Source organism: Podarcis gaigeae (genome assembly GCF_964106915.1).
Source record: "Podarcis gaigeae genome assembly, chromosome: 12".
In the NCBI taxonomy this organism is placed as follows: Eukaryota; Metazoa; Chordata; class Lepidosauria; order Squamata; family Lacertidae; genus Podarcis; species Podarcis gaigeae.
In genome coordinates, this window is record NC_139688.1 from 39,178,599 (window position 1) to 39,204,550 (window position 25,952).

Here is a 25,952-nt window from a genome sequence, read left to right on the forward strand (position 1 = left end):
ACCATCATGTCCATATTGTATCCTCCAAAGAACTGCTCTAAATTCTTACGAAGACCACATTTTACCCAAAAAGTGATTTAGAACTTTGAAAAACTATTGAAATAAATGTATGGTCCTGCGTGCTGTATCTGGCCCACTACCGCCTTTTACTGAACTCACACGCATAAGCTCTGCCAACAAGTACCAGCTTATCGGTCAGATTTTATTTTGGGAGGTGAAAAAGGGAAGCAAAAGCTGACCACCATCTAGTTCCAGGTGTTCCAGCTGAGGTGGCCGTACCCTTCCTTACCCTTCAACAAAGCGCTACCTAAGTACAGTGGTACCTCAGGTTACATACGCTTCAGGTTACACACTCCGCTAACCCAGAAATAGTGCTTCAGGTTAAGAACTTTGCTTCAGGATGAGAACAGAAATCATGCTCCGGCGGTGCAGCGGCAGCAGGAGGCCCCATTAGCTAAAGTGGTGCTTCAGGTTAAGAACAGTTTCAGGTTAAGAACGGACCTCCGGAACAAATTAAGTACTTAACCCGAGGTACCACTGTATGCTCTTGTCCTGAGGGAAGGAGAGAATGAGATTCAACCACCACCTTGCCCTTGCTTTCAAAAAGACTTTCCCCTTTTTTTCATAGAATGGTAGAGTTGGTGGGCACCACAAGGGCCATTTTGTCCAACCCCCAGCAATGCAGGAATCTTTTTGTCCAGCGTGGGGCTCATTCCCACGACTCTGACACTAGAAATCTTATGCTCTACCAATTGAGCTATCCCAAGCTCTTGACAGTACAGCATTAATGTATTTCTGCTGATTGTTTTAACCTTTTTATGTAAACTGTTTTCTGAGCTCCTCCTGAAAAGCAGTATATAAATATTTTAAATAAATACAGAATGATAAATAATACCGTGTAGATGAGCTGGATGTTGCCTTATGGCCAAAGGTTGACTATCTACAGCAATGTTTCACAACACTTACGTTCTTGTCACATCTTGTTCAATCATTCCTCGAAGTTCTTTATCTTGGAAAAATTTGTTCCAAAGACTCTGCAAGAGGGCAAACATTCACACGAAACACGGAATAAAACTGATGGTCTATTTAAAAAGTTTGTATAAACTGGAAACATGTTGCATTTGGGCTGCTTAAAAGAAGGCAATATTAGTGAATATCAGACTTTGGGAAGTTTTAGCCTTTTGATCAAGCTGCATTTTTCAAAAAGCCTCACACGATTGGTTTTTTTCTATCATAGAATCATAGAGTTGGAAGAGGTCCCTGAAGGTCCTCTAGTCCAACCCCCAGCAATGCAGGAATAAGCAGGGGGGCCATATGGGGATCAAACCCACAGCCCTGGTATTATCAGCACCACGCTCCAGCCAACTGAGCTGAATCTCATGGAACCTAATATTATCATAGCCTCCCCCCCTTATTTTTAGTTTTCATAAATACATTAAAACATTAGAAGTTGTAATGCTAAACATTGCTGGTGTGTTTTCTGCATCACTAAATGGTGACTTTTACATGCACATATACTTTACAGGTTGTTTTTTGTGGGGAAGAGGAAAGTTGCAATACAATGATGTCACACCACATGTTTTGCATCCCTAGACCAGAGGTGGCTAATCTATGGACCTCCAAAATTAGCTAGACAGGTCATGTTGGTTAGGGTTGTTGGGATTTAAGAGTGCAATAATAGCTGGAGGGCTCCTGCTCCTGCCCTTGACTAGGGAAAAGAAGAAGAAGAGGAGAGGCAAGGCTTCTTTCTTTGGTGACAGCCAAATGTCTCCTGCCATGTTTAAATCAACGTGATGGTGAATCTACAACAAAACATTTACAGAGCCGCTCAATAACTACATTGTCCAATTAAGGCCAACAGCCATTCTTGAGATATTTTTACAATTCCACAGCTGCAAACATTTGCAGAAGGCCCTGATCAGTATTCATGCAAAGCTTAAATAAAATGGTTTAGTTCACTAGAAACTAACAGAAAGCGAGAAGCTTCCCAAAATGTCTGTGGGTACGTGGTCATTGGAGAGTCCAATATCGCCCTCGAAGCACTGTATGTTGCTTTAAAAATAATACGACATGCTAGTTCAACATGCAATGTATCAACATTATTGGTTCCACTTGATATTCACTGGAAGAATTAATCATGGTATATTCAGCTGTTTTTAAAATTGCAGAAATGTTTAAATAAAAGAGCTGATGACTAACATTTATTTTAAATGAATAAGAACAGGTGGCAACTCTCGGAGAGAATGAAACAAAGTCCCAGCTCTGATCTCTTGCTCATCAAGACATCATCAGCTGAAAGTGATGAATACTCAGCATGCTCCACTTTTGGAGAAGAGCATCTTCAGCTCCTTTTCGTCTGTTTAGAGATGGTATATCAAGTGCCATAGGCTTGCTTCACTTGGCTACTTGAATAGTGGACCTAAAGGTGAATTTGAATAGAGGCTGAACAAAAAAAAATTCACTAGATGCAAATGGGGAAAAGAACATCTATAGCTTGCATAAAACTGTGTATTTATATTGGGAGTGATAAGGGAGTGAGTTCACACAATGCTGGCTGCTGGATGGTGCAGATACTGCAACAGGCTTGAAGGATTAAACACCCCCCTTGCTTAATGGTTGTCAACCTGACATTAGATGCCTGGGCCCTCAAAAAATCCATTTAGGAATCTTTTGAAATTGGACCCTGGTCTATGTCAAACTTTTGGATGTTGAATTTTTTACTGATGCTGACTCTGAATATACGCTGCCATTTGATTTATCTATTTTTTCTAGCTAATCGTGTTATCGTTCACCAGTAGCCAATGTAGCATCTTCCATATGTTGCTGAGCTCTCATAAACTCGGATCATTGGCAATTATCTCTTATAGTCGTCATGACTAACTTGTCCCACTGATTTAAGTGAGGTTAAAGCATGTCTAAGAGGAAGGCACATTTGGCAAATCCTCAGCATGATCAACTCCTGCTCGGAAACCTATGTCCCCACTGTGGAAGGATGTGTGAATCCAGAACTGGCCTCCACAGTAACCTATGGACACATTGTTAAGACCATATTCATGGAAGAGAATCCTACTCAGCTACGAGTGATCACCAAAGAAGAAGAAAGCATGACTAATTTAATCAGATCCAACCCTATGATTTCTATATTTTTTCTGGTTTTAAGTGTTTTTATTTCCTTTCCCCCCTTTTAGATCTTATTTCCTCTTTTGATGCTAGGTGTTAAGTTTGAAGGGCTGGCTGATAGAATATTATTTTTTTACATGATGAATGTACAGATCCTTTCCTACTGAAATTCCCGATTCAGTCACATCCTTGAGCTACTATGCACTTCAGGCAATTATGGGAACAAACAATAACTCTGTGTTTGTCACACCACCATACAGTGTCACAAGTACTGTGAACTATGATGGTAGGCCATGATACATTTAAGATGTATACTGTCTTATCTAGTGCTATTTTTCTTGAAAAAGAGGTGCCAGAACTCATGATGATTGCCTCCCACGTTCTCTTTAGAATGGCAATAGCATCTACCTGAAAGGTGTCAGAACTGAGTTCTGGTGAATTCCAGGTGGCAAAAAGCCCTGATGTTATGTCCTTTCCTTTGGATCAGGAGAACGCATGTTAACCACCCGAACTGACACTATCTCCTTTGACTGGGATATCTCAGCTAGCTGTACAATGCACACACTTTACTTATAATGTAGTACAAAGCAGTATTACTGAGTTCACCATGAGAGCAGGAATTTTGCTCCTCGAGAAGAAAACAACCCACAAGCTGACACGACCTGGGTTGCAGCATTTTCAGAAAAAGAACTGTTAGTGTCTAGGGTACCAAAAGACACTGCTGTTCCAGCATTTTCAGTGTCAAGACACACCAAGTTGCAACCTCATTTCATCTCTTTTGGATTAGCTGTCCATATCAAGGATTTTTTTACTCTTTACTTGATGAAAAGCATCAGAGGTTTTATTGCATACTCCAGATATAATATAAAATAAGTTATAATTACCCCTTCATCCTGTGAAAGTGGGTTGTTGATCATCAAGTCTTGTTGTCCAGCTTTTCGAGGATTTGTAATATGCTGTGAATAGGAATTAAGACCTTTAGATTCTCTATTAGACCTGTGGAAAATATTGAGGCAGAGGGAAGGAAATATGTCTGGATTCAACTTACTATTTCTTTAATCTTGTTATACAGTGCTCTTAATTTTGTTGTTTTACTGATCCATTGACTTCTGTCAGAGGGGAGAACATTCAGAAACAGCTGCAGATCAATGAAACATTGGTTGGTTAGAAAGACAAGCGAGTTATATTGACGCAGTGACACTTTCTAAACAGAATCATATTTGTAATTTGGAATTTGGGTATTTCGTGGTAGGATATAGTAAACTGAAATAACCATGGTGTGCATGTTCAAAGGATTCACTGAAAGGCATCTACCAAAGATGTTAAGCCATCAAACAGGATCCTTTTTAATACTACTCACTTGTGCAGTATCTCTGGTATATTTTGCATCATATTGTGCTATCTCATGTGATATTGTAAATAAGCTGCTTCAACAGGTTAATCATATATTCTGACAGACCATACCTGCTTCACTTGTCAGCTCCACAGACTCCTTGCCTGTTGGCAACTGACCTGAGCAGCCCCTCCTACTTTGCTTAACCCAATCCTATAGGAAGGTTGCTTAGGGTTCTTATAGTCTCGTCCCATAAAAAGAAAAGGATATACGGAACTATTTTAAAATCAGGGATAACTGATAAATCCTGACTAAAGATCCTAAAGATTAGTTGCACTTTCAGTGAAAAAATACGACTTTGATAAAAAAAATTCACAATGAAGCATGCCCAAGTGAAATATAATTGACATAAATCCTTCAATATGAACAGTAATTTAGTTGTAAGGTATTTCAAATCATTAATTGTTCTGTGAATTATAAAAATCAACAGAAGAACATTGGGATGGAATGTTTCAAAATTCAGTTGACTCTTTACATCAGCAATCTTCAAGTGCATCAGGTAATACGTTGGTATATTACAACTACAAGCTGTAAATAAATATTTTCTTCTTACCTTCCAACAAACACTACGGAACCTGCTGCTTCTCAGCTGCCCATTAATCCCCTTCAGCCGTATTGTTGCCAAGTAATTGTTGTTTACAAATAATTCTTCCCATTCTTTGCTACATGGAATGAACAGGGGGAAAAAGAACTTTTAAAAATTATTATTAAAGACTTAGCTGACTGTGAAGCAATATAACATGAAGTAATTTTGGGTAAACAAAAGGAAAGGAAGTTTTAAATGTATATATTTAGCAGTGTGCTATTTCTAAACGCATGGTTGTCTTTTTGGACACATTTCTTCCCTGGATTTAATGAATATGTAGATCACTATAATTATGCCAGCTACTGAAATTCATAATGTCTGTGGAGGCTATTCCATTTCCTCTAAAATGTTGGTACTGCAGTTCAGTGAATAAACAAGAAAAATGAATATTAATATAAGCACATTTGGGTTTCAACCATAGATAAAGCAGTACCTATTTGAAAGAATACCTAATTTCAAAATATGGTACAAGGAAGTATAGTGTTGACTATTATTTCTGCACATGACACATTTGCCTAAATGAAGCCTCTTTTCTACATAACGTCAAGCTGGGCAGTTAAGCATAATAGAAGATGACTTCCGTTAACTTTTAGTGCTGTTTACTATTGCAGTCTCTTCCACTTCTTTCTACATGATCAGTCTTAAAAATTTAACAGGTGCTAGCAAATTTTTAAAAAAATAAATTTTAAAAAACCCCTCACTGTATAAACTGTTAAAGGCAAGCTTGAGTACCTTGCAGTACCTACGGCTGACTAGATAAACAACCTAAATATGCCTCCTAGGCACAAAGACACCAGGGGCCTAACACCTGTGCTTCATTAATGTACAAGTAAATCTACTCTACTGGGAAACAATTGGAAATTAATTGTCCCAAACCATTTAGTGAATTTGAATACAAGAATTAAACTATATTTTCTCTATTTTCCACTGAACTGAATCTCTAGAACAATACCACCCACCTGAGGATCTAAAGTGAAATAGCCCAAAGACTTCCTTGAGTCACTGAATTAACAAATATAATTTGAGTAAAACAAAAACAAAGACAAACTAAAACTTGGTAACTCCGACCAAACATTGGTTACAGTTCTTGATTTGTGTGGAGCAAGACAAACCAAGAGCCTGGGTTCAAACACAATGCTAACTACAGCTTGGCTCAAAGTGGTGCCTCAGCAGCGGAAGGAGGCAGCGACTATCGCCTTTGCTCCTGACCTGCCCATTTGCTCATTCGTGCAAATGGTTTGCCTCCGTGTTCCTCAAGACCCAGGCCACTGCTAGGATTCCAGACTGGGCAATGTTCTTGTTGGACAAAGTAATGTGCAACTCCTAGAAAAACTTTTGCAGGCTAAGCTTTGTTCTGATCAAGCAAATACAATAGAATAAAGAATCCAGACATATGTTTAAAAGAATTGGGGCATACATCAACATACGGTACTTTACAAAACTATTCTGATCTGATAAACAACATAAAAGAAGAAAATGCGGAAAGCAGAAACCACTGTTGCCAGCTATTTGTTCTGTGGAAGGAATAAAACACGCCTAATAAAAATCTGTGTTTTACCAAGTCTTCTATCTAGAAAAAATGTTTTTTGCACAGCATACTGTCTGAAACTTTTATGGGAAATTTAGCAGAAATGTAAGAGTTGCAGATTAGTATTGCCAGCCAGAGACGTTAAAGCCTGGCCTCAGAAACAGGAAGAGCTTCAGCATTAGGACTGCAGGTGCCAAGATCAACCAGATAAACACTGTTATCTATAATTACTTCATTTTTAGCTTAAATCACAGGTAATGAGGGAACTCAGTCTCGAAAAGGCAATTAAGAACTGTACACAGTCTTTCTGCTTTTTGTACAAAGAAAAATATTTTAGAAATTGTTCAAAGATTGATCCATTTTAATTCTCCTAGATTTTTTATAAAAAAAATAACATTCAAATAGTTACTAGTAGTACAAAGGCAAACCGTTTACAAGAGTGTAGGACATATTTGTTACTGACATTGGTTAAAATAATGAACCACAAAGCCATACAACCATCTAGCAAAATTAAAAATTATCCAATATATCATTTAAGTATCCCTGGTATTTTTATTCATTATGTAATTATATATTTATTATATAATTTTCCATAAAACTTTATATATAAATAGTCTATATGTGTACATTTAGCAACAAGAAACCAGTTATTCCTCATATACAAAAACAATCTCACAAGTTAAAATAATCTCATGCTCTGTGAGAAGGCAGGTGAGGGGCCATAGAATCAAGAAGAACCACTCCATGGTAGAGATGGCGGCTGTCCGCTGGCCGAACGGTACATCTCCAGGACAGCAGTGAAAAGCTTCACTGATGCCGCTGTCCCACTAGCAATGTCCTAAGGGTGGTGGGGGTCAAAACAGGACATTCTGAAGGTGTGTCAGAGGAGACGACAGCTTGGCAGGATCCTAAGCCCCTTCACTCTCCCAAAAGGCTCAACAAGAGGCCTCAAAACCATGTCAGTTCTGGAGCTGGCATAATTTATTCCCACCCATTGCTGTCAATGGGGGGGGGGGAGCGGGGAGAGAAATGGAACAGAGGAGGCCACTCACATCTCCCACCCTGACCACCATGAGTCACCAGGGATTTGAATAAGGCAGTTGCTTCCTATAGAATCTGTGCTCCCTGCTCCCCTGCAATAGATCACTCAGCTAGTCTCTCTGGCTCTCCAGTGCTTAGAAGTCTTGAAATTTTGGCAGAGGAATTTAATAAACAGCAAAGAGTAAAGTGGCTTTTAAGTATCAATGTTCAGCATATGGTTGTCAATGGTTGAGTATGGAGGTGATGAAGCATCTATTTTTTTACTTTCTTAAATTGACATTTCTCATCTGATTGACAGAGATGGGCATTTCACTCCATTCAGATAATGGGTGCAAATATCCAGAACAGGGAAAGCCAACATGCCGCCCTTGAAATATTTTGGGCTATGACTCCCATCATACCTGGCCATTGGCCATGTGGCTGGGTCTCATAGGAGCTGTAGTCCAATATAAATCTGAAGACTACCATATTGTCAGCTTCCGCCTTTCTATATCAATGGTAGCCAAAGAGCCAAACATGAATCAAACTGGAACTACTTTTGCCCCATTGTCACAAATGTAGGGCATGGGATCAGAATTGAATCTGATGGTGTGAACTAAACACACTAGGGAGCAAGCAATACTGAACACAATATAATCCACTTTGGAGTAAACATCCACAGGATTGCACTGTAAGACCATAAAACTTTATACGTTCATAAATCAACAAGATGCAGTCCCCAAACCATTTAATATGCTGGATGCTAACAACAGACAATGGGTTGCCAACATTTTTGGACAAGTGAGCAACAATTTTGAATTTTGAGGGTTAAACTGGAGTCAGTCACAGAATGGCTGCCATGGAAGCATCACATAACACAATATTAGAGAGAGAGATTGCTGGTTCTTTGACCCCACACCCCTGGCCCGACAACCTCATGCTTACCATGAGAAGTCAGCAATGTCCTGCTAGCCCTGACTGTGAAGATACAACTGTTAAGGCTCAATAACCAATTTTTCTCATTGCCAATCCTGTACAAAATTACCTGGGATTAAGTCTCATTAAACACAAAGGGACTTCCTTCTGAATAGGCATGTGCAGCATTAAGATAATGCTTTATTATTAATAAGTGCTTGGCTTTAAGTCCTGCATAGCATGAGGCATGCCTCAGCCTTTTAGCAAAGTTTTCACATTTGCATTTGCTATTGGAGGGAGGAGGGTTAACATCCACACAACTTGTTTAGCTGTATTTGTGCAGAAAATAACTTCTAGGGACTACCTGATCTCAGATGAACCCACCACAGGAAATATGGATCCTGGTTACTAGGAAAAAAGGAAGAACGAGCTACGGAGATACAAAGGACTTATTTGAAAGGAATAAGCTGAAGCAGGAGAAGTTCACAAAATGAAAAAATGAAAGCTGCAGGTATTTAGGACCTGAGGGATTCCTACTGCCTGCTGTCTAAACCAGGGGCGCCGACTTATAAAAAATATTGGGGGGGCCCATACTGGGGTCCTGCCCCGGGAAGTTTTCTAAGATCCGCTCCCGGCCCGTTGCTGCTGCTGCCGCCCGCCTCGTGGCCCCCTCGCCAGCTGAGGGAGGGAGAGAGACTGAGAAGGAGAGAGATGCGTGGTCGGCAAGGCAAGTGCCCGCCGCGCCTCGCCTCCCACCGCCCCTCGTGCCGGCCGCCCCCTCCCCTCCCTTCCCCGCCCGCACTCGCTCGCTTGCCCTCCTCACCCCAGCTCTTGGCCGTTCGCCCCAGGAACTCGCCGCTGTTGGGGTTGTAGATGAACCTCCGCCACTCGGCCATAGACTGGCTGAAGGGCTTCTCCTCCTCCTTGGCCATAGCGCGAGAGAGAGAGAGAGAGAGAGAGAGAGAGAGAGGCTGGAAAGAGAGAGGGAGCTCGGCGGTTCGCGGGCGGCGGTTTTCCCCCTGCCGAAACAACAGCGGCTCCTCAGAACCGCTAAGTAACTCTCCCTCAGGCGCCCGGCGGGAGAGCAGAAGAGAGGAAAAGGAAAGAGGGGCTGGGCCAGTCGCACGCACTGAGCAAAACTACTCGCGCCGCCTCTTTTACTACCGTAATAATTATTTGTTTTAACTCATTACTGAATGTATTTTAAAAGGTAACTATCATCAAACAAGGAAAATAAAAAATACCAACATAATTTTGTGATTTTACAAAGCATAATATAACTACCGTATTTTTCGCTCTATAACACGCACCTGACCATAACACGCACATCGTTTTTAGAGGAGGAAAACAAGGGGAAAAAACATTCTGAATGAAACAGTGGATGTATCATTTTTGTGCTTCATGCTGTGGCCACAGACATGTGATCTGATGGTGAATTTGGGGTGACCCAATGCAAAAATCCTGAGGATCCATGTGGATCCATGTTTTGTAACCACGTTTTTGCACCACTGCAGCCCCAGGCAACAGTGGGTGCGTGATTTTGGGGGGGCAGGCTGTAGCCATGGACATGCTATGTGCTCTGATGGTGAATTTGGGCTGACCCAATGCAAAGATCCTGAGGATCCATGTGGATCCATGTTTTGTAACCACGTTTTTGCACCATTGCAGCCCCAGGCAACAGTGGGTGCGTGATTTTGGGGGGGCAGGCTGTAGCCATGGACATGCTATGTGCTCTGATGGTGAATTTGGGCTGTCCCAATGCAAAGATCCTGAGGATCCATGTGGATCCATGTTTTGTAACCACGTTTTTGCACCATTGTAGCCCCAGGCAACAGTGGGTGCGTGATTTTTGGGGGGCAGGCTGTAGCCATGGACATGCTATGTGATCTGATGGTGAATTTGGGCTGACCCAATGCAAAGATCCTGAGGATCCATGTGGATCCATGCTTTTTAACCACATTTTAAGTGGGGAGGGAAGGAAAAACACAGAAGGGACACGGAGCAGGAGAGGGGTGTGCAGAGAAGCAGCTGGCTAAGAATGCAGGAGAGGGGTATAACAGGAGGAGGGAGGAAAGGAAGGCAAAAGTTTTCCCTCACCTACCCACCCAAGTCAGCCAGCTCGCGCGCTCTCTCTCTCTCGCTCTCTCTCTCTCCCTCCTGCATGGAGCACAGAGACACACTCTGCTTTCCCTCTGCCTGGAGGGGAGGGGCTTTCCCTGCTCTTTGTTCCGTTTGAGCAAACACAGCAAGGAAACAGAGCAGGGTGGGCAGTAAGACCCTGAGGCAGAATGCCGGAAAAATACGGTAATAATTTTCTTAAATTATTGGGGGGGCGGAGCCCCCCCAAACGAATTTTTGAGGGGGCTCGGGCCCCCTCAGGCCCCATGGAGTCGGCGCCTATGGTCTAAACCACTCATTTATGGATCATGGCTCTGGCTTCAGCTTTCCTCTGAAGTCAGGTACTTGAAGACCAGGACTCAGGCTGCTTTCACATCTGCGTGTTAATGTGCATGTGGGTTGCACAGATCTGATTTTCCATGTGCCCTTTTGTGCACATTAGTTCACACATGGGAACTTTCAACTGAATTCTGTTTCAATGTTTCTCATCTACACTAGTGGGCTGCACTTGATGAGATGTAATGGTACTCTGTGTTGCACCCCAAACCCCTCTCCCCTCAAGGACTACTTCCCAACTCTCCCTAAATTCCAGATTGTTGAGATCCATTGTAGGCATATGCACATATATTTGTTTACCTGTGCATGTGGCATTTTTATTTTCAAGATACAAATGTTCTGATGTTTCAGATTTGCACAGAATGTGAGTTTAAAAAGTGCACAAACGTGTGTGTTGTGGCCAGACCTACTAAGGAACATCTCACCAACAGAAGGTGGGGTTGATAGATGGCACTCAGATAAACACCACCACACATGTAAAGCAAAAGAAATGGGTGAAATAGACAAATTGTTTGAATAGTGTCATGTGATGCAATAGTTGCAAACACTAGTCACTAAAAGAAAAATAACTTTAAAATCTATTAGTTACTGAAAGATTCTGGCACCTTTGTCTGCTACAGGATACTTGAAACTAAAATTCTAGTATTTGCAATCATCTGCAGACTCCCGAACTACTAAACTTGGCCAACAACTTGCTTGTGGTTCTGCAGCAGATGTTCTTGCTTTTAGGTCACTAAAAACCTTATGGACTAGTTTCACTCTCCAAGGAGGAAGTGCCAGCATGATTAAGATCTGAAAAAGCACAACTCAACACCACCAGAAGCATGGTGCCATTTATCTGTCAATTTCAGTCACACTGGCACAAAGATGATTTGAGCTTGGAGTTTAAATGAATCCTGATAGCATTATTGCAGTGCATTACTTAGGCCCATTGTGCTTAAGAACTTTTAATAAATATTTTAATTCACACTCACTTTAGTAATGAACAATGGCCATCTGTGTGTGTGAGATGGTACTTGTTAAACTTTAAAAACCCACGACAAAGACATTAACATAAAGCACATAAGATATTAAAGGAATGGTGGGATTTATCAGAATAAGTGGAGCTGTTTTGAAATTATAGCTACAGAAGCGAAATGACTCCAAAACACCAATTATTATTTTTCTATTTACTATTTTTAATACTATTTTTTGCTTCTTGGAAAAACTTCCACGAATGCTTCCACTAAAGTGGTTTGTAGAATTAAGAGATGAAGAGGCAACTGCTCCAGTTTTCTGGTTCTTTCCCTCTGTTGACAATATTAAAGGTCAAAGGCAAGAAGCAGCTCTTTAGCAATCTCCATGAAGAGGAGCTGCGTGTAGGAACTGGTTCCTGCCATCTCTGCTTGTCCTAGAAGGAGAAGATTCTTAAACACCAAGGTAATCTATAGCAGTGATGGCTCCCTGCATGTCCTGGTCATAGAAACCAAGTCTCTCCTGGATCTATTCCGTACTTGGGTTCTAAGCAAGGGAGCAACAATTATGTGATCGACCACAATAGCAGAGAGTTAACAGCAGCACATATGGTGGAACAAGGTGGGCTGCTCATAATGTCTTCTGTCTCTGACCTTTGTTTCATCCACTAATATCCCGTTAAGGCAGGAGACAGAGTCAATCATACTGCAGACATGAATGACTGTATTTCCAGGTCTGCCATTTCTCACATGTCTGTGACTGAAGTTACTAGAACCCACTAGAATTATAAGAAGGCATTATAAGAGAAGTCCTCTTGTTTGAATGGGGTAAGTAACAGGAAGCAGAGATCAGGAATAAAGGGACAGTTCTTTTCCAATGGAGGAATGTAGAAAGTGCTGATGATACTAAATTGTTCAGGGTCATTAAAACAGAAATGGATTGTGAAGAGCTCCAAAAGGACCTCTTCAAACTCAGTGAATGGGCGGGGAAAAGGCAAATGTAATTCAGTGTAAACTAGCGTAAAGTGAAGACTGTCAGAGCAAAAAAAACAAATTTCACATATACGCTTATGAAGTCTAAACTGGCAGTGACTGACCAGGAACGAGACCTTGGGGTTGCAGTGAAGATGTTGACTGAGTGTGCAGCAGGTGTGGAAAACGCAAATTCCATGCTGGGGTCATTAGGAAAGGAATTGAAAATAAAACTTCCAATATTATAACGTCGTTAATACAAATCTGTGGTGTGGCCACATTTGGAATACTGTGTACAGTTCTCGCTGCCTCACCTCAGAAAGGATATTGTAGAGTTGGAAAAGGTTCAGAAAAGGGCAGCCAAAATGATCAAGCAGGAACTTCCCCATGAGGAAAGGTTGAAGCACTGGGGGGCTTTTTGGTTTTGATAAGAGACCAGTAGAAGGTGACACATTAGAAATATATAAAATTATGCATGGTGTGGAGAAAATGGTTCAAGAAAAGGTTTTCATCCTCTTTCACAACACTAGAACTTTCGGACATCCAATGAAGCTGAATTCTGGAGGACAGGCAAAATAAAGTACTTCTCCACATAGCCCATAGTTAAACTATGGCATTCACTCCCACAGGAGGCAGGGATGGCTACCAACTTGGATGGCTTTAAAAGAGGATAACAGAAATTCAAGCAAGTCAAGGCTACCAGTAGCCGCTAGCCACAATGGCTAGGCTCTGCCTCCACAGTCAGGGGCAGTATGCTTCTGAATACCAGCTGCTAGAAACCGCACAAGGACAGAATGCTCTTGTGCTTGTGTCCTGCTTGCAGGCTTCCCATAGGCACCTGGTTAGCCGCTGTGAGAACAGGATACTGGACTACATGGGCCACTGGCCTGATCCAGTAGTCTCTTCTTATGTTCTTAACCCTTTCCAAAGGCTGCTTTTTTGTCAGAGCTCTTCTTTGTGCTAACATTATTATCTAATTTTATTGCAATATGCTGAACAGGTGTTTCATAAAACAGAATCATTCTCTGATGCACCTGGAGATAATTCGGAATTGTAGACTAAATCTGTCCATTTAATTGGGAGGGAAATACAGCAATAATTTAATAAATATGGACAAGAGAGAGACAGAAAGAGTAATTCCTCCAGCAAACATGCCAAAACTCAAGCACTTCTCTCTTCAGCTTGAAATTTATGTTTATACTGTGACATGGATGATGTAGCATACAGTCCTCTTCCTAATTATACAACCAGGATAGATCTCTCTCCTCCACTCTGTGGACCTCAGGTTTTAAGAAGCAAGCAAAAGTGGAAAGCTGTGGTCCACAAAGTGAAGGGGAGAGACCTATGCTGGCAATAACCCCTGCCTAGGCCAATGTGGATGGTTGTGACAATGTACATCAAGCAGAGCAAAAAATCTCCATGGGATCTTGCTGTAAGGAAGTGACAAACCTAGATCTACAGAGAAACCTGATGACCCCTTGGTCACCCAGCATAAAAGGTTATGTGGAACAGGGAAACATAAAACAGGTAGAGAAGAGAAACATTTATTGGCTTTGCCCCTGCCTAAGCTGTAGCACTCTGAAACAAACAGCACCCTAAAATGGAAGGGTTCTACTACTCCTGCCCCCTAAAAATGAACATGGCTGTGATCATTGCACCAGGAGCAGGGATGAAGGGAAAGCCAAAAGGAGCCATATACAATTTTTTTTTATGGCTCATTTCCCTTCAAAATAAAGACCACAATATTTCCAGGAACACTTCCACTTTTAAGAAAATAGAGGAAAACACCATATTGCTTTCAGTCTGGTTTGCAAACCAAGTGGATCTACTCAGCAAGGATATACATAATTATGAATACAGTTCCATTCACATGTGCTAGCATTCAGTTGCATAAGTGATCCTTGATTGAAAAACACTGAGACCCATTGTTGAGACACTCAAGAAGAAGGTCCTCTCTTACATTTTTCTTGTCCCTTGCTGGCATGAAACTCTTGTAAGACAAACCATGATGTTGAAGTGTGAATGAGCAAGCAGAAAGAAAAGAAAAGCAGCTAAGCCATAGTTTGGCTGAGTGTTGCATTCAAACTCAGGCTTATGGTTTGTCTCACTCAAACTGTAGCTGGGGCTTGTTCTTGGCTCAACACTTGTGGCTTGCTTGGAGCAAGGACAAACCAAACATCTGAGTTTAGATGTAGTACGAAGGCAAGCTATTCTAAATTCTAGGTAGCATGGTAGCAACAAGACTAGGTGAGGAGCAAAGTAGCCATGATTTTTCCTCTGACTGCCTGTGTACTTGCTTGTTCACACTTAGCCATAGAGTTACATGTGAACTAGTTATGAGCTGGACTTGGAAAATAATGCTTAAGAGGTATCAGAAAGAACTTCTAAAAATCATCCTACAGTTCTAGAACATGAGTGAAACAATCAACCCCCAACTAGAAGCAAGTAGAAAGCCTGCTGCACCATTCAGTCACAAATTCCTGCCTTGACCTACCCCTGCCACCTTATATACACATTGCTTATTTGCCTGATCCTAGAAAGACCTCCTTAAGAAGATCCATATTAGCTTGAGCATACTCTATTATAAGTCTTTCTTAGAGTTCTGCAAAGCACTATTAACTTGGATGATACGGGCACAATTTAAATGAGCAACATTAAGCTAGTAAACTATTTTCAAGGAAATAGGAAGAAAAATAATTTGGAAACAAAATTATATTAAGTAAAGCATGAGGTGTCAATATTTAGTAGACTATTATGCAAAATAATGCATCGAAATCATTACTCAGTAAAACAAGGGGTATTAATGTTAATATTTATACATGTTACATGTGAAATATAATTAATAGTAGTTAGAAAATCCTTAAAGAAAGTTAAGTTATTTTGTCCTCAAAATTAGATTTTACAGAGTAAAAAACGAAAGCCTAATTGCCCCTCTCCCCAATTAGTTATTCATTAGTATATATTTTGGGGGAAAGCTGTTAAATAAAAGAAGTTAAAAATGCTCACCTTCAATTTTATTTCATAGGTCACTGTTATATCATCTAATAAGATAATTAAAAACATGCAAGCAGCTGGTACTGCGGCTAAACAGATTAATGTAATAGTCTGTAGTCATATGTGCTGGCAAGAGGTTCAACTCTTTGGCGAGGAGAAGGTCAGCTGCCCTTGGGAAGGAGAGAAAGACAGTATTTCTACTTTCTAGTGGCACTGTATTGCCAACATTAAGGATGGAGCCCACGGTTTGCTGACTAAGAGAATTACTATTCTCAGGAGGTATCAAGGGCAAAAATTGTCGTTAAAAGGGATAGTTCATTTCCTCAAATTATTAACTGTGCTTTGTATTTAGAGGTTCTAGCAATCACACACCCATAGCAAATGTAACACTTTCAATTGCAAGTATTAGCAATCCGCCTCTTCCACCAGCAGTTTGCCAACTCTCAATATATTCCTGAGAGGGTCTTCTTCAGGTCCCCCTGCCTTCAGAGGGTACTGTCTGTGCATGAAGACCCACAAGATGAATTTTTCAGTGTTGGCTTCCAACAAGAACTTGGTTGACTTGACAGAGTTTGATGTATTTCTACTCATAGGCAAAGACCTTTTTTATTTCCCCTGGCCATTTAGCTGTTATGTGTGGTTTTCTTTTTCTTTTCTTTTTTAATACAGGTGTTCCTGCTTTGCTTTTGTTTTGTTAAAAACCCTGTATAGGGTTGCAAGTTCATAAGTTCCACTGAAATCAATGAGATTTACATATACATAAATGACTGTAGCTATTGCTTCTTCCTAGTTTGACTTTATTATATATCAATTTGAAAAGAAACATTTTCAATATATTTTCCATCATTGCTGTGGTGACACTGTTATGGATTACTGGTCAATTCCTTTTTTCTAAACCATTACATTTTCCCACAACTATATTTTAGTTTAACATTCACACATTTTTGCTCATGAAGTTCTTGTCTGTTCTTTGCAATGTAATTTAGAACTTAGAGCCAAACAATTTGCAGCTAGCCTCATTATATGTTTGGAGCTACTTCTTACTGAGAATAAAATATTCATTTCACACCTTAAATACTGTAATGCTACTTAATAGCAGTGTCGGGTCTGCCAACTATTAAAAGCCAAGGCTTTCTTCTTCTTCTTTAATATACCATATGACCTAGCTCTATCATTTTTGCTTTCTAATTGTACCAATAAATTAATACTGTGCTGCAATAATGGCCGGCTCTGATTTATGATAAAAATGGTTTAGTATTATTTTAGCAAAGTCGTTCTTTATCACTTTCTTTCAAAGCACAATTATTATTCAGCGATCTTGTAACCAAGAAGCCTTGGGGCTATGGCACCTGACTATGTGGCAATCAGCAGAATTTAGACGGGGGGGGGGGGCTAAGTCTCTATTTTCTGATTATCCAGAAAGTTGGACCCAATTTGACATTAATTATACATATCAAGTGCTATGAGACCTACTGTTAAACCAACAAAATTCAATATGTGCTGTTGTATCCTGTCACTCATCTGTCTATCAAATAACTTCTACATCTCTATTTAAGAGTTCTACGGTCACTTATATTTTGGAGTCTCTACTTCTTGACAAAAGGGTAATCTACGCTTGAAGATAGCAAGTCCCTAACTCTTGTTTTCTCCTTTGGAAGCTAATACAGAAAATATTTTTTAAAAAAATAAATCAGAGAAGTCAAGGAAGCTATTCAGTTTGTGAATTCCTGTTCTCACAGAAACATTGTTCTTGTAAAAGACAAAACTTTTCTCAGAGGTCAACTAACATATGCTACAAATTTGTTGGATGTGCAACAGATGCTCAGTGTTCATGGATTCTTCTAGTGTTTCTGTCCAGATACTTCAAAACACTTATTCAATATTGCATTCATCACTAAAATGTTATGAAGGCTGCATAACCAGGCAACACCCTTTGATGTTACTCATACCAAGACCCCAATCTCAAGTGTTACATGTCACCTTCAAGTAAAACCAGGGCTTATGATACTCCAGCAGAAGGCCTTCAGCCATTGCAAACAATTGTAATTCTTTCTGAAAACACCAAACTTCAGCATGGTCAACAGTCAATGAGTAACCCATGGCTTTATTGGATTGCAGTTCAGGTTCATATGATAGTTAGAGCTGGCATCAGGACCTGTCATTCTTGATACCTGTCATACTGTATTTGTGCCTGGTTCTCCAGCTGTACAGCTAGGAAGAGGAAGGTGCTCCAGAAGGTCATAACCACAGCCCAAAGGATTATTGGTCATCCCCTCCCATCTTTGGAAGAACTGTACGGTTCCCGTTGTCTTAGGAAAGCAAACAATATCCTGCAGGATGCATCTCACCCGGGACACAGTCTGTTTGTACTACTGCCTTCTGGCAGGAGATACAGAAACATCAAGTCAAGGACAAATAGACTGAAAAATAGTTTCTATCCAAGAGCTGTGGCCTTCTTAAATGCAGTAACTCGATAGTGTGACCTGGGAGTTTGATGGGTGTGGGTGTGGGTGTGGCTGGAATGTGGTTTGTTTGGTTGTTGTTGTTGTGTTGCTTTTGTTGTTTTTAAGGGATGGCATCCAATTTCGTTGCACTTGTGCAATGTTGCACTTGTGTAATGACAATAAAGAATCTATCTATCTATCTATCTATCTATCTATCTATCTAACCCATGGCTTTATTGGATTGCAGTTCAGGTTCATATGATAGTTAGAGCTGGCATCGGGACCTGTCATTCTTGACAGGTCCTCTGTACCTTGGCAAGGTACTGACAATCCAATCAGCACCAAGCAATTGGATCTACCTACAATGCTCCTGATCCAGCACTGCTTTAATTGTGGGAAATTAAATTACTTCCTAGACCAGGCATGGCCAAATATGGCCCTCCAGATGTTACCATCCCTACAACACCCATCATCCCTAGCTAACAAGACCAGTGGTCAGGGATGGGAATTGTAGTCCCAAAACATCTGAAGGGCCAAGTTTGGTTATGCCTATCCTAGACTCTGCAACCCAGCAGTATTTGGAGTGGTGATACTGTAGCCAGGAAAGCCTGCATGTGTCATTGACAGGATAGGGGACCTGTTAAAGGACACTATACTCTCAAACATGGAGCCAGCCATGATCACAGGTTTAAAAATTATTTGTATTGAGTTAATATGGAGTTTTAAAAAGTCTAAGTAAACTAAGTAGCTCTAGGCAGACAAGTACAAATAAAAGCTGATCCTAATTTCTGTGACTAGCCATGAAAGAAGAACAATTTGCCAGGAAATGCTGATAATTCCAGAGTGAGGATTCTAGGAAAGACAAAAAGACTTTAACCCAAAAATGGTGTGGTAGAGAGAGAGAGTATTTCCTGAAATGTCCTCCAGTCTCTGGAGTCGCACCAGAGACTGGCACAGGGCTTTTCACAAAAGTAAGTTAAAGGAAGAAATTCAAATTAAATGCTGACAAAAATGATTTCATATGTTGTTGAACTGGAATTTTATTTCTCAGAAGCCAGAAAGCATGAGAAACTCTCACCTATATGAAAGAAATGTTCCATCAGAATCCGAAGTATGATGCAGTCTTCCATTCTCATTTGACATATCTAGGAAGATAAAGGGACGTTTTTAGCAGGTTAAAGGAGAGTGGCATGGATGTACAGAAGTACCAGCTCTTTGCACAGTAAGATTGGACCACTGGGAGTTGAATCAACCCTGATGCAATCTGTCTCTCAAAATGTATGGATTAAGTTCATTAATGCGAAGGGAAAAAATACAGAGGAGATGCACTGGTTGAGCCCCAACTATGAAGGGTCTATCAGCTGGTTTACACATGCATGGACATCACTTAACGACTAGGCAAGAAGTGATAATCAAAGAAACAAAATTTTGACACAAATTCAGCTATAAGACACCAAGACATGTGTGTGTGAACCATTCATAAATTTCTTAGGCATCCAAGGAAAGGCATGATTTAGTGCAATTTACGTAAAATCCAAGATATAAAATTAGACCCCAAAGTGTGGTTGTGGTGCCATGCAGTAGAATCCCATATCGACATGATATCTATCACACCACTTTAAACAGCTATGGCTTCCCGTGAAGAATGCTGGGAAATTTAGTTTGCTAAGGGTGCTGGAAGAACCCTATTCTACTTACGGAGCTACAATTTCCAGAGTTCCATGGGAAGAGGGGTTAATTCTTAAACCATGCTGCAAACTGTAGCTCTGGGAGAGAAATAGGGGTCTCCTTACCATTCTCGGCCCCTTAGTAAACTACATTTCCAAGGGTTCTTGGGGGTTCTTGACAGAAGGAGCCCGGGTCTACCCAGAAAGCCCCACTGAGTGAAATGGGACTTATTCCTATAGGTTAACACTCTATTTCCCAATAAACTGATTTTTATATTCCTGATCAGCTCTCTATCCGATAAGCACAGTCGTACCTTGGTTTTCGAACAGCTTAGTGCTCAAACGTTTTGGCTCCCGAACGCTGCAAAGTGGCTGTTCCTGTTTGCAAACTATTTTTGGAAGCCAAACGTCCGACGGGGCTTTCAATTGGCTGCAGGAGCTTCCTGCAGCCAATCTGAAGCCACGCTTTGGTTTTGGAAGTCGAATGGACTTCTGGAATGGATTCCGTTCAACTTCCAAGGTACGACTGTGTCTAATTGCTTATCTTCTGCCAAAAATACAAGGGCTTCTTGATGCAGGCATGAGCAGTGAAATCTTGTGGGCACAAGATATAATGGTACTGCCTCCATGAATAGGGATTAGAGTAGTCACTATTATATGTTTCTGGTCTGCCAACACCAATACCTTGTTATGAGATTGCCATGCATGTTCTTCTGAATGCCAATTAATATACTGTGGCATGCAATTCTAGCCATGGGATACAGAATCACATGCAGAAATGTGCAATGTTTTATGATACATATGTTAAAATTGAAGTGATTTCCGCAGTTGCAGTTGCTTAGAAGTGCTGCAATCATGTCAATTACCATATGGTGAAAGCGTGTAGCGCACACACACTTATCCACATACTTTGGTGCTTAAATATGGGATCATGCAGAGAAAGAAATGATATTCATTTATTTAAGCTAAGATTAGATTTGACCACTCTTTCGGCTAAGACTAGATATGACCGCACTTTGTAACCCTATACGGTGGCTGGCTGACAATATTTGTACAAATGGAAAGTATGAGAAAAGGGATTTTGCTTTGAATGACAAAATGTTTTGTAGTTCAAATTTCTATCTTCCCAGCCTATAAATAAAATGATGCATTACTGCTAAGAAACTAGAACTGCATTAAATCATGTTTTCATGGTTAATGCTTGGTAATAATCACCCCCGGTTTCTGCTCTAAAGACTAAATCATATGCATATATATATATTTAAAAGTGCATAATTTGTGATCTCTGAGAAGAAAAAAGTAATAGAGAAGAATTTGCTTACATTATGAAGTTACAAATTGCAGTAGCATATTTTTAAAATACCACATACTTTTATTTTAGCATATTTAAAGCTTAATAATTTAATGATTTATTCAGCTTTAATTTATACCTTCAAAACACTCCGAGATGCCACTGGAGATCATAACAGTGGTCCTGGTTAAGTCAAATAATAATTAGAGCTTTCACTTTAAAGATGAGATTATTTTTTAATTATTGAGTGAAGTACTTGAGGTACCATACTTATATAATTACACTACTCATTAAATGGTTATTGAAAGCTGAAATGTAATTTTAATGACAGCTACCTATTTTTCTTTGCACACTTTGTAGATGACAGATCAGTCAAGAATACTGGTTTGCTCAAAATTTCTTGCAGCTGCAGTAGAGCTTTCAGGTGTAGAACAATTAGGCTGTGCTTATTTTAAAACTTTTTTTAAAAAAAAATGCTCTCTCAATTAAGCAGTATTTTTATAAAGTGCAGAAATAGTGAGGAAAATAAATTGCCATCAAAGATGGTAAAGAAGATTCTGGTAAGTGGATATTTTTTCCCTCTCTGTAGCAACAGTAAACATGATATTCAAATGTGGTTGCTAATATGTACTGCTTTTGAATCATGGCCTTTAGAAGAAAATTGCTGAGGTCACAAGGTAGGGTATAAATTCAATTAACAACAACTTGAAGGCCAGAATACACATATTATTAGAATATAGCACATTTACTAATTTTTTTAAAAAATCAGCAATAATGATAACAGATATTTCCCTCAAAATATATCACCCACCAAAAAATAAAAAAATAAGATAGTGGTGCCAAATATAAAAAGCTTCAATATACAACACTATTTCATATACTGTAATATGTCTCATGATTTTTACCTCTTTATATAATACTACTAACATAGTAGTAAGGAGACCCTTTATGTAACAGAGTTTGATTTTTTTAAAAGACTTATCTAAGATAAATAATGTCACTGTTTACAGAATGCTTTTCCACCATTTCAAAGATAAGAATACAATGCAAAATTAATGTTTTCTTTTTTGTTGTAAAAAAACAAACAGAGAAGTAAATTTATTTCATTAACAGTATTAAAGAAAAGATTTCTGGGTTTGCTGTATGGGAAAAAGGCATTTAAGTTTAGAGAAGGGAGCAACTGCTTTGTTCCTCCAATCCCCCTGTTGAAATTAATTATAGCAAATGTTTATGAAAACATCTGTTCCATACAGTTATAAATTCTTAATTTTAGTACGGACAATTTCAGGTTCTTCCAGTTTTGAAGCAGTACAGAAACAATTTCAGGGTATACAGAAAACAGACAGTTTTTACTCCTGAAGCTCATGTATATGAAATCTGCAGAATTTGAGCATCTCTTTAAAAGAAACCCCACACAAAACAGAATTAATCTTTTTCAAAGGCTACAACAAATGAAAATATCGCCATTTGATGAACGCAGTAAGATAGAAACTAAAGCTTGATTTAGTTAAAAAATGTAACTTTTGCTAAATTATGCAAACGACAAAGTACATATTTGAAAGATCTGCGTCAAACATACTTTGATAAATTTGATGGCTATCCGGTTGTTAAAGAAGATAATACACTTGATATTGCTTGTACATGACAACAGAGGGTGCTAGAGAGTTTAAGATCAGTAAGATCCTGTGCCATAAGCGCTCCTTTTGGACTTTTTACATAACACCCTTGCAACTACAGTGTTAAATTCAATTTACACCAACTAAGCTTTTAAAATGATTAAATGGAGCAAGCTCGAAGCAGTGTACAGAAACTGAATATAATGCCTTCAGCTAAAGAATTAAGTGCACTGCACTTCTGATATTTATAAAATAATTATTAGGCTGCAAAAAATTGAAGTACATTACACTCCAAGGGAGTTGCTGAAGTTTCCCAAAGTGAAAATGCAAAATATATTTCAGAATTTTAAAAGGGAAAAAAATCATTTAAGTGATTACTGTAGTGTAATCTGTAAAGACAACGGTTTGCTACTGTTGGAAGTTTAAATCTTATCTTATTTGCTAATGGGAAAAACACAAGCTATTAATAATCTGGACCCTATGACATCATGCAAAGGTTGTAATTCTTCCTGAAAACAAACACAGATATAATCAAGTACTAAAGTTTAAGGCAGGTTTTCAGTAACATAGCATTAAATTCATATAAGACAGCACTGTATTTGAATACTGCAAAGTTTGAAAGCTACAAGCAAGGCAACTGTAGTGAGATAGATATATATGGGCACTCAAGAATTAACTTTCGAAGTTCAGAAGTTTCATGCTCATTACAAATCCAAAATCACTCTACAGTGCATGTCTGGCACCTTATGGACTTGGCACTAGGCCATTACCAGTCCTAGCTACAGATGCCCATTTCTCTTCCAGTTCAAATCTACTGGGCAGCAGCAGCAGAGAAGAATGGCTTGGAGGCCTCCATAATGCAAAGAGGAAGAACTTTCAGTGGGACTGAGTTCTTATTAAGGACCCTCAGAAACTTCATTTCCCAGGGACCTGAGGCCTGAAGTTCTGATGCAGCATTCTAGGGTGTAATAAAAGCTCTGGATCCAGCTGTCCTTGTTGCCTCCTTAAATTTGAGGGGTTTGTGAAGGGGGTTGCAAGTCTTCGAGGTCCACAGAGGAGTATGGCTGGTTTAGGTCGTGCTGCAAACGAAGACATTGGGAGTATGACTGGAGCTGATCTTGGTGATTTTGTGGAGCAAATAATTCAGTTTAACTAAGTTCATTCTACACGAAGATTTGGAGGGGGGGAGCTGCCCATCAATGTGTACTATGGATAATTTTTTGATTGGAGGGGAACACTTCCTTCTCATTTTTTTTTTAATAATAATTTTTTATTAAGGTTTTCCAAATTAAAACAAATCAAAACAAATTAAATCCAATCTATAAACTTTTTGCCAATAACTAGGACTTCCCCTCCCTACCCCCTCTTGTGTTCCAAATCTTCCAAATAAGCAATTAATTTCAACAAGTTCTTATCCCCAAATTACACTCATCATCAATAACCCAATTTATCCAAATTCCCATCCCCTAAGATCGATCTATACCCTTCCACGAGTTTCCCCCTTTCAAACATAGTACAGATGGAAATAAGATAAATATGAATAGTAATTTTACAGCCTTTGGATTCCAATTTTCCCTCCCCTCTTTCCCCTTTGCGTTTCACCTATCCCTCCACTTCTAATATCTTCCTGGAGTTCCCACATTACACTATGTCCCTCAGGTTCTTTGCCAGTCTTTAATTACGGATGTCCAATCGTAGAAGGAGTCTATCAAATAAGGGCCCATTTCTTCTATCCAGGTTTTTATATCCAGGAGTAAAAACTCCAATTTTATATCCATAAGCTTGTCAAACCTGAATATCCCAAATGTTCCCCCAGTTCTGTCCAGTTCTTGTTATTTCCTTGTTCTTGTCAATCATTCTCCTCCTTTTTATTTCTCTGTTCTCCCACAGAAATGTTCTTTTTCCAAAAGTTTCTAGTGTCTCTGCAGAGGCTTGTTATTCATGGAGCAAAGCATTACATCATGTTCCTTTCATTTTCCAACAAATAGTTCCATTGTTTCCTGTAGTGTGTAGACCTCTGTAGACAAAATAATGTTCCATTCCTGCAGTTTCCCAGGAGATTAAAAGTTCCATTCAACTGTTCAAGTTTCCTGTGAAAAACACATGCAATATCCCTCGGCTCCTCTAGGTGGATTGCAGTAGCAAAGTTCCCTTCCAGAATCACATCCACCAGACCAAGTAGCTTGTTGACCGATATTTAAAACAGTTTATATTCAATTTATAACAAATATAACCGGCAAAGTCCTCATAACAAAATCTCTATTTTAATCTTCCTTTTTGACAGCTCTTTGACAGCTGTCAAAATCTCCATCACTTTTCTCCAGGCAGTTTCACGAATCGCTCCAGGGATTCCGGGGGGGGGGGATTGCTTTTTTTTAAAACAATTCCACTTTTCTCCTCCAGCTCAATCTTATAATTTTCCCTCGCGAAGTTGCTGATTCGGCAAGATAAGGTTACACTCGATCTTAGTTGTCCAGTCCTTTGTTTTGGCTCTTCTACAATTTAGGGGTGGGCTGACTTCCTTTTTTCCGCCTCCCCCGTTCGCTCCAAATTTTAAAAATTTATCCCCTTTTTTTTAGTCCATATTCCAATTACTCACGGCTTCTTCTTTAGAGCCGAATTTTCAATAGAAGAAGTCAGCGCTCTCCGCCGGATGGCATGCGGCTGCGCTCGGCAGGGATAGCAGAGAACTCAAAGCACCACGCTTCTCCCCGGCACCCGATCCGTAGCCTTTAAAAAGGCTCCTTCACGAGTCGGGAGAGCGCTAACGGTGCCAGCCGAGTCTCCATGTCCACGGCCTCCTCTGGCCGTGGTTTTTAAGGGTCCCCGCATCGCCGGTGCGGTAGGACCCAGCCCCTGCCAAGCCGGCTCCCTCCGGAGCTCGGAGGGAGTCCGCCATTCGGCGATGGCGCCGACCCGGAAGTCCGGAACACTTCCTTCTCAAAAGCTAACACAAAACTACTCTTTGAGCCACCCAAAAGCCCAAACAGCAATATAGG

At 40.0% G+C, this 25,952-nt stretch overlaps 1 protein-coding gene across 25 annotated transcripts in view; it reads right to left on the reverse strand.

Annotated features, from left to right (window-relative positions):
• TBC1D5 (TBC1 domain family member 5) overlaps positions 1–25,952 on the reverse strand; it is a 254,655-nt gene that overhangs the window by 108,311 nt on the left and 120,392 nt on the right. For all 25 annotated transcript variants that reach the window (XM_083705751.1, XM_083705758.1, XM_083705747.1 and 22 more), the window contains exons 4-8: positions 19,458–19,524; positions 5,067–5,175; positions 4,169–4,258; positions 4,005–4,076; positions 967–1,034 (exon numbers count right to left, since the gene is read on the reverse strand). In XM_083705751.1, the coding sequence (XP_083561877.1) occupies positions 967–1,034; positions 4,005–4,076; positions 4,169–4,258; positions 5,067–5,175; positions 19,458–19,524 (406 nt within the window). The remainder of the gene's footprint in view (positions 1–966; positions 1,035–4,004; positions 4,077–4,168; positions 4,259–5,066; positions 5,176–19,457; positions 19,525–25,952) is intronic.